The sequence below is a fragment of the Procambarus clarkii genome, chromosome 68 (assembly GCF_040958095.1).
Source record: "Procambarus clarkii isolate CNS0578487 chromosome 68, FALCON_Pclarkii_2.0, whole genome shotgun sequence".
Taxonomy (NCBI): domain Eukaryota; kingdom Metazoa; phylum Arthropoda; class Malacostraca; order Decapoda; family Cambaridae; genus Procambarus; species Procambarus clarkii.
Window position 1 is genome coordinate 30788616 of NC_091217.1, and position 10109 is coordinate 30798724.

The 10109-nt window shown below is 38.6% G+C and overlaps 1 protein-coding gene across 1 annotated transcript in view; it reads left to right on the top strand.

Moving 5' to 3' along the window:
- LOC138349728 (low choriolytic enzyme-like) overlaps window positions 1-9523 on the top strand; it is a 111822-nt gene extending 102299 nt beyond the window's left edge. The window contains exon 8 of the mRNA XM_069310891.1: window positions 9292-9523. Coding sequence (XP_069166992.1) covers window positions 9292-9327 — 36 coding nt within the window. The 3' untranslated portion in view covers window positions 9328-9523. The remainder of the gene's footprint in view (window positions 1-9291) is intronic.
- Window positions 9524-10109: the final 586 nt, after the last annotated feature.

The window sequence follows — 10109 nt, forward strand, 5'->3', positions numbered from 1 at the left end:
CTATAAGAATAGGAAAACCGCCAACCTGCTAATGAAGAATTCTTCCAACACCAAGAAAAACGCCTTGAAAGAGACCAACGTTGTTTACACCTTCAGGTGTCCACATGGGGATTGTCAGCCCCAACGATCTCAGTATATAGGCAAGACAACAACGTCTCTCTAGGCGTTTAACAATGCACAAACAACAGGGCTCCATCAAGGAACATATTATCACCACACACAACGAGACGATCATCAGGGATATTTTAACGAGCAACACCGAGATAATTGAGAGATACAATGACAATAGAAGATTAATCAGTGAAGCGCTGCATATCAAGGAATTTAGACCAGCAATCAATAACCAGCTAATACACAGTTACACTCTGCCAATTTCAAGACCCCGGGTCAATGCAGAAGCAGGACCGAATGACCCTGCAACAGAGACGGAAGCAACCAGAAGAACATAAACTGCCAACACCTCACACTCTTAATTTAATACCCCATTAATAGGAAAATTGTCGGGGGTAATTGAAAGATTAACTCTCCAAAATTCATTCTTTATTTCTGGTCTGACGACTGAATGCGTTTCATAATGCTTATTACATTTTCAAGACATAGTTTACACATAAAGATTCATCATACTTATACTCGTTTTGGGTGAAGTGACAAACATAAGACATAACCCTAGACAATGGGTATGAAAACATAAGAATGGAAGTAACTGCAGAAGGCCTATTGGCCCATACCTCCTCAAAATAACTATATATATATATATATATATATATATATATATATATATATATATATATATATATATATATATATATATATATATATATATATATATATATATATATATATATATATATATATATATATATATGTCGTACCTAATAGCCAGAACGCACTTCTCAGCCTACTATGCAAGGCCTGATTTGCCTATTAAGCCAAGTTTTCATGAATTAATGCTTTTTCGACTACCTAACCTACCTAACCTAACCTAACATAACTTTTCCGGCTACCTAACCTAACCTAACCTATAAAGATAGGTTAGGGAAGGTTAGGTAGGGTTGGTTAGGTTCGGTCATATATCTACGTTAATTTTAACTCCAATAAAAAAAATTGACCTCATACATAATGAAATGGGTAGCTTTATCATTTCATAAGAAAACAATTAGAAAAAATATATTAATTCATGAAAACTTGGCTTATTAGGCAAATCGGGCCTTGAATAGTAGGCCAAAAAGTGAGTTCTGGCTACTAGGTACGACATATATATATATATATATATATATATATATATATATATATATATATATATATATATATATATATATATATATATATATATATTCATATTCATATTATAGGTTCCTTAATGGAGCCCTGTTGCTTATGCATTGTTAATCGCCTGGAAAGAGATGTTGTTGTCCTGCCTATATACCGAGTTCTTTGGGGCTTACAGTCCCCAAGTGGGCATTTGAAGGCATAGACGACGTTGGTCTCCTTTAAGGCGTTCTGCTTGGTGTCTGGAGAGTTTTTCATGAGTAGATTGGCCGTTTTTTTGGTTATATAGTAAATCGTCAATTGTATCTTCCGATTTTTGTCTGTAGGGATAACGTTCCTATTAACAATATCTTTCAGGACCCTTTTCTCCGTTTTATGAGCTGTGGAAAAGAAGTTCCTGTAAAATAGTCTAATAGGGGGTACAGTTGTTGTGTTAGTTGACTCTTCAGAGGTTGCATGTCATTTCACCTTTCTTTTTATGATGTCTTCAACGAACCAATGGAGAAGCCGTTGTTGACTAGGACCTGCCTTACCCTATAGAGTTCTTCATCGACTTGCTTCCATCCTGAGCTGTAGCTGAGAGCACGTTCGACATAAGCGTTGACAACACTCCTCTTGTACCTGTCTGGGCAGTCACTGTTGGCATTGAGGCACATTCCTATGTTTGTTTCCTTAGTGTAGACTGCAGTGTGGAAACCTCTGCTCCTTTCCATGACTGTTACATCTAGAAAGGGCAGCTTCCCATCCTTCTCCATCTCGTAAGTGAAACTCAACACAGAATTCCGCTCGAATGCCTCCTTCAGTTCCTGCAGACGTCTGACATCAGGTACCTGTGTAAAAATGTCGTCAACATACCTGCACAACTATATTCTACTCACTTCAAGACTCTGTACCAATATAGAAGCATCAAGAGGAAGTATGGGCCAATAGGCCCTTTGCAGTTACTACCATTCTCCCCTCTCATTTATCCAATTAATACCCATTGTTCCGTGTTCTGTCTTGTGTTGGTCAAAAGTTTGTTCACCTCATCCAAAACTGTTACAATATATCACCTCACCCAAGTGCGAGTATATAATAATAATAATAATAATAATAATAATAATAATAATAATAATAATAATTTTATTTAGGTAAGGTACATACATAAAGAGATTTTACAAAGTTTGTTGGCTTTATAGATAGAGCTAGTACATACAATGCCTAAAGCCACTATTACGCAAAGCGTTTCGGGCAGGAAAAACATTAATGACTAAAGCTAAAACTAATGGGTAAAAAGAATAAGATGTGTTGAGTACAAATAAAAATAGAGGTAAAAGAGGGGGGAACATTGTTGAAAAAGCAGCACAAATACAATTACAAATTATTACAGAAAATTACATTCAAACAGCGTTGATTTGAAAAACAAAAAAACAAAAAAATACATGGGTTGACAACAGAGGGGTAAGGTGAGTTACAGGGAATTTATTAGGTATAGCTTCGTTTTTAACTTAAACTGGTTGAGAGAGGTACAGTCTTTAACATGGTTGGGAAGGTCATTCCACATTCTGGGCCCCTTGATTTGTAGAGCATTTCTGGTTTGATTAAGTCGTACTCTAGGAATATCAAAACTTTATTTATTTCTGGTGTGGTGCTCATGGGTTCTGTTACAACCTTCTATGAATCTTTTGAGATCAGGATTGGCATTATAGTTTAGCGTTTTATATATGTATAATACACATGAGAGAATGTGCAGTGACTTAATGTCTAACATATTCAGAGATTTGAGTAGGGGTACCGAGTGATGTCTGGGGCCAGAATTGGATATTGTCCTAATAGCAGCTTTGTGTTGAGTAATTAGAGGACGTAAGTGATTTTGGGTAGTAGAGCCCCAAGCACAAATACCATAGTTGAGATATGGATAGATAAGGGAGTAATAGAGAGTCACCAGGGCAGGGCGTGGTACATAATATCTGATCTTAGAGAGAATGCCCACAGTTTTTGCAACTTTTTTTGATAAGTTTAGAATGTGTCCCTGGAAATTCAGCTTGTGGTCAATGAGAATGCCAAGGAATTTGCCATCTAATTTGTTACAAATTTGGGTATTGTTTATTTTGAGATTTATTTGATTAGAGGATTTATTTCCAAACAGAATATAGAAAGTTTTGTCAATGTTAAGGGTGAGTTTGTTGGCAGTTAGCCACAGATGGACTTTATTAAGCTCAGTATTTACTGCAGCATTTAGAGCAAGGGGATCAGGACTGGAGTAAATGAAGGTTGTGTTGTCAGCAAATAGAATTGGTTTGAGGTGTTGGGAGGCATTTGGAAGGGCATTAATGTAGATGAGAAAGAGGAGAGGGCCAAGTATGCTGCCCTGGGGAACACCAATGTTGATGGGTAGGGTGGGAGAAATTGTATTATTCACAGAAACACATTGGAGCCTGTCAGTAAGGTAGGATTTGAGGTATTGTAGGGAGTGTCCTCTGACACCATAATGATGTAATTTAAGAAGAAGGTTTTGGTGGTTGACAGTATCGAAAGCTTTACGCAGGTCCACAAATAACCCAACAGGGAACTCATTTTTATCAAGAGCTGTATGAATCGAGTTAAGCATATTAATAAGTGCATCGTTAGTGCTTTTTTTGGGCCTGAAGCCATATTGGCAAGGGCTAAGTATATTGCGTTTGGCTAGATATGAGTAAAGCTGCTTATAGATTAGTTTTTCAAAATTTTTTGACAAGTTTGGCAGGATTGATATAGGTCTGTAGTTGTTAACATCTGTGAGATCACCACATTTGTGGAAAGGCGTTACTCTCGCTTTTTTTAGAATATCTGGAAAGGTTTGGAGTTCAAGTGACTTGTTGAAGAGCAAAGCAATAGCAGGGGCTAAAGATCTAGAGGCTTTTTTGTAGATTAAAGTTGGTATCTTCTCAAGGGCACCAGACTTGGTTTTAAGGGAAAGGATTATCTCATTGACATCAGTGGAATTAATAGGCTTTAGGTACAGAGACTGTGGATAGTTACCTGTAAGATAGTCCTTAATGTCAGTACTGGAAGATGGAATATCATTAGCAAGGGATGAACCAATGGAAGAGAAGAACCTATTGAACTCAATAGCAGAATCAGAGGCTGAAAGCTGACCATCGTTATTAGACAGGAGAGTCGGTTTGTTATTTATAGACTTCTTTGATCCCAATATTTGTGAAATTGTTCTCCAAGTTTGTTTAATGTTGCTCTTTATTTGGGTAAATTTATCTTTGTAGTATTTAGTTTTGGCTCGTCTAATTATCTTAGATAGCAATAATGAGTAATTCTTTGAGAATTCTTTGGAGACAATTCCTAACCTATACTTCTTCTCAAGGTCATGTTTTTTATTAATAGATTTAAGTATTCCCTTTGTAAGCCAGGGATTGTTAAGCCTTTTGGTTGTGACTTGTTTTGTAAGCATAGGACAGTGGGTATTATAAAGGCTAAGAGTTTTTTGAAGAAAAGATTGAACTGCTAGGTTGATGTCCTCTATGTTACCTAACTCGGACTCCCAGTTGACATTATCAGTAGCAGTTATAAAATTGTCTATAGCAGCTTCATTGTGTAGTCTAAAACGTATCTCTCTTGACTCAAGAGGTGGTTTGCTAATGTTAGTAAAGAGAAATGTGGGGTAATGGTCTGTAGTGCTATCGGTGATTATACCTGAAGTAAGCGGAGAGGTTATGTTTGTCCAGATGTGATCTAGAGTCGTGGCAGTGCTATCAGTGATTCTAGTAGGTCTAGTGATTAAGGGTATGAGGAAGCAGGAATTCATACAGTTGAGGAAGCTAACAGCAGTAGGGTGTTCTGGCTCGCAGAGGTCAGTATTAAAGTCCCCTGCGATAATTAGGTGGTTTTTGTTCAGTCTGTTATCAAGTATTAGATTTCTAAGGTTTGAGTTGAATTCGGACACATCAGTGTTAGGAATTCTATAAACTGCACCCACAGACAGGACAGACTCGGCACCCTTGACTCTGAAGCTGGCAAAGATATACTCCCCATAGCAGTCTCTAGTTCTAATTTCTTTTAAGCATGTTAGTTCTTGGTGGTAGTAAAGAGCAGTGCCACCACCTCTCTGAAGTAGACGACAGTTGTGAATTGCTGAGTAGTTAGGCATGTTAAAGAGTTGAGTAGTATCCTCTTTCAACCATGTTTCAGTAAGTATAATAAAAGAGAATTTGTTGTCAATAGCTTCAATCAAGGCACTAACATCATCGAAGTGTTTACCTAGGATCTAACGTTCAAATTGATTACAGAGATATTGTGATAATGAGTTACTACATTGTTTACATCATGTGCTGCAAAATATCTGCAATTTAGATCATTAAAGTGATTATTGTCATAGATAGTGGATAAGAGGTTAAGTTCTGGGTCTATACTTGACTGCATAAAAAAAGCTGATTGCAGGAAAAACAAGGAAAGAAAGGCAAATTACAAGGTAGAAATAAGCTATAAAATAGGGGGGGAAAAATGTACACAATACTGTGAAAAACAAACACAAAAGGGGCTTACAGGGGTACAATGGAGTAAGGGAGTATGGCTAGGCTAGGCAACCTAGGTAATAAATGAGATTAAAGAAAAAACATATAAACATGGACTATACAAAACACAAGATATAGATATACAAAACAAAAATATAAACAAGACTAAGCAATACAAAAACAAATTGAGCAAAAATGAAAAATGAGGTAGATTGCTTACAAGTACTCTCAGGTACACTGTAAGTAACAATAGATAGATAATATATATCAATATAGATAAGAATGTCACGATACAATAAGATAAGCAGTTACAGGAACAGATGAAAACAAATCTGCTGTAAAATAGAAAGTAATTATAGCAAAACACAACAATATAATAATATAACAATACAATAAGAGCTTACAAAGTATTGAGTCTGCTAAATTAGAGAATAATTATGGCAAAACACAACAATAAATGCAAGTCAACAAAAGAATTGAAACAATTAGAGGTAGAATTAAGGTCACTAGATAGCCATGGAGGATACACAAGTTTGGTGGAGAGAACAAAAAATCAGTAGAGACTGACAAGATGAATATATAAAAAAATTTGACAAATGATAATTGTAAAGACAATTAGACAATAAGACAAGCTGTTTAATTGTTTAGCATAAGTAAAACTCTGTTTAGTGTTTTCAGGTTACAGTTGTGTGTGTGTAAACTAAAGTCTTTGAAAATGTAATAAGTTATTACGAAACGCGTTCAAGCTTCGCGTCAGACTAGAAATAAAAATGAATTTTGGAGAATTGATTTTTCAATTACTATCGACAGTAAAAAGAAACATAAGAAATATTGAGAAAATTCGTGCTAGAAGTATTAATCTTACTTTTTCGGTCATATTTAACAACATATGTTTACAAGAAAGACTGCTACCAAAATATACTAATATTTATATACATGCATGTATATGTACATACGCTGACATCTCATAGTACTGATAGCGCTCACAAATTAGTTTCATGTTGTGCTCTAGGATAATACCGCGCGGAGGGATCTCCCTCGCACGCTATTTCTCATTTAACATTTTTTCTACATCATGCTGAGTCATATTTGATGCAAAACTATTTCAGTTTTTTTTTTTTTGTATTCTTCCCATTACGTTTCCAAGAAAAGATATAGATCCTGGAATCGCACAAGCACAAAAAAGGAGATTCTTCCCAGGGGTTCGAATCGTCTTTTTGTTTCATAGGATCTGCCTTGTGTTTTGTTTTGTTTTATTTTTTCGTTTTTACATAACATTTACTAATCGGAGTTTCTTCCTCGGGTGCTTGTTTTCGCGTTGTTTCATTCACGTGTTTCATTTATTCAGCTCAGGTGTAAGTACTCCTTCCAATCACTGACACTGAAATAAATAAAGAAGTACAGGTACAGCTAGAACTCCAGGGGATGAAATGTCCAGTTTTAGAGTGAGATGGTATTCTGGCTGTCTAATTGCGGTCGAGAGGGGCAAGACCCTTCCAATTGTCACTTATTCAACTGGAATTGTTGAATAGATAATTGAATTGTTGAATGTTGAATAAAGATAATTAAACCTGCAGATGAAGAATAAGGTAGAAAAAGAGAAACCCAGAATAAGAGAGCTGGAGTTAGATAATCCTGGAAGAACCTGAAAGTGTTCAGGGTAGTGAACCTCTAGATGTAGGGAGGGGGTTCTTATTGACTACTTGTAGAGAGTTGGTAGAGTGCTTGATTATCACTGGTGTGCAAGACGCAGTGGAAGGTGGGTGACTGGTTATTTATTTTGTATCAAGGAATATTTATACTGATGTTTATAGAGTTACAGTCATAGACTGAGTTATCTGTATGTATTTATACGCTTTCTAGGGCTGATAGTGCCATAGTGTGTTACAAGATTCAACCCACTTGGTGAGGTTGGTGGAATAAGTGGCGAGCCAGGGGTTGGGCTACCACTTGATATAAACGGTTGACAGAGTTTGACGGTATTGAATAGCAGCCTGGTTATAATAGCATAGAGTGTGAAGGCAATATTATTATCTTGTATGTGTCTTGTATATGTTCTCTGTCTATTAAATGTATATCAACTGTAGGTGTTTGTTCTTGTCCTAGTGAGGCTTCCCAGAAAGTAGAAAAGAGAGAGAGAGAGAGAGAGAGAGAGAGAGAGAGAGAGAGAGAGAGAGAGAGAGAGAGAGAGAGAGAGAGAGAGAGAGAGAGAGAGAGAGAGAGAGAGAACCACAGCTGTGGACAGGGTGGTACAGAATTATAATATGGTATTATTATATGGTATCTGTGCATGGGGGTCTACCATTGCAAACCACCTTAAGCCCATCATCACCCAGCAAAAATCTGCTATCAGAATAATAACAAACTCTGCTTTCAGACAACACTCAGCTCCCTTCTTTAAATCCCTAAACTTGCTAAATACTAACTCCCTCCACACATTCTCTTGTGTCAACTACATTTACAAAACCCTGTTCTTAAATGCAAACCATGCTCTGAAACTCTCCCTGGACAGATATAATAGGACCCATTATCACCACACTAGAAATAAATATCTCTTTGATATCCTCAGGGCAAACTTAATCTGTGTAAACACTCTATGCAAATTAAGGGACCTAGTCTATAGAACTCACTCTCTAGTGAATTGAAAAGCTGTCAAACTTTTGCCTCAATTAAAAACAAAAACAAAAAGTACCTAATTTCATCTTCGTAGTTTCTTACACCGAGCTTTAAATTTGCTCTGTATCTAGTGTTACCCAATCTGCCAATTTTTATGTACTTAACCCAAACAACCTTATCATTGTGTTCATTGCTGTCTTCTTTTATGTGCCCCATCCAGTGGGCAGCGGTGGATAGGTTACAATCACTCAGTTACTACCTACAGTTAGCAAACTGGGGATATTTGGCTAAAATTTCTGGTAGCAGATCATTTTGAATGAAATATTTACAAATGTTCCAGCGATGTGTAAATATTTCATTCAGAGTCAGAGCCACTCGGGAACGTACAGAAGAGACTTCTTCCAGATAAGATGTTACAAGTGTAACAGATCGGGTCACATGATGCGAGATTGTCGGCAGGGCAAGAGAGTTGTGACCCTGACCATGTGTGATCCCCGGAAGAAGTGTATTGATGAACTACAGGACAAACCACAGAAAGCAAACTTAATGAACGATCGGTATATAGGCGATCGGTATATCAGTAAAGGTTGGGTCAGCATAGAAGGACAACCTGAGGGGGAGGTTAGTATCCTTAGGGATACTGGAGCTAATCAGTTTGATTCTGAGAGGCCTAATTGGAGATGATCGACTGTTAGCTGGCAGTAGGAGGATATCAATCCTCCTACTGCCAGTCCGGGATAGTCCTACTCCTAACCTACAAGGAGGATTATCAATTAATGACAGTTGCCCAGTTTGCTTCCGGAAAATATCCCGCCCTCTTACAAACTAATTCCAGCAGTACCTTTAAGGGGTAGATTCCTTGCCCGTCACGTTCCTACTGCATGCCCGCTTCTGCCCACCCTTACTGCCTTAATACTTCCAGAACCGATTACGGAAGGCGCACAAGGTACACCATTGATGAACGAGGAAAAGGGATGGAGCCCGAGGGCAGACTACTGCACCCATGAAGTCGACACCACCCTCACCGCCGTGGGGCGGGCCGCAGCGACAACGACGGACACGGGGTCGACCTCGGTGTAGGCGGCTTCCCACTTCCCACACCCGCCCTGGGGCCAGCCTTACAGGATTGGTCCCTGTGAGGGTGGGCTTCAGCGATGACCAGACTTACGACATCGTGCACAGCGCCCCTACTTGAGCGTACAATCCCTGCTGTACGATCACCTCACAAGGACATTGCATGGGGGTACACCTAATTGCCCTCTACGCTCTGGATCGTTGCAATGATGCTCCGTTAGCCTTACCAAGGATGCTGTTTAACTTGCAGCATGTTAACTGCCTAGTAGAACGGCTAGTTTAACTTTAACTGTGAACAGTTAGTTTTAACTGCCTAGTAGAACGGGTTTGGTACCTTTTTCAGTCAGGAGGAACCCGGCTGTTTTTAATGCCCTCTCCTGGGATGCGGGCACGGTTGCTGTCACAGAAACGAGTGGCCATATTCCTAGTTAAAGGTTGGCGAGAAACACTCGACTCGCAAGGTCTAGTTGGTGGGCTCTTGCCTCTCTATGCTCATGGCACGTCGCGATGGCGCTCCGTTGGCCTCGGCAAGGAAGCTGTTTCACTTGTAGCATCTGTCTAGCAGACCCGGTTTGGTAATTTTTTCGGCCAGGGAAATCTGTCACGGGCACGGTTAGAGCCACAGTGCGAGTAGTCACATTCCTAGTTACAGCGGCCAGCCGCCGC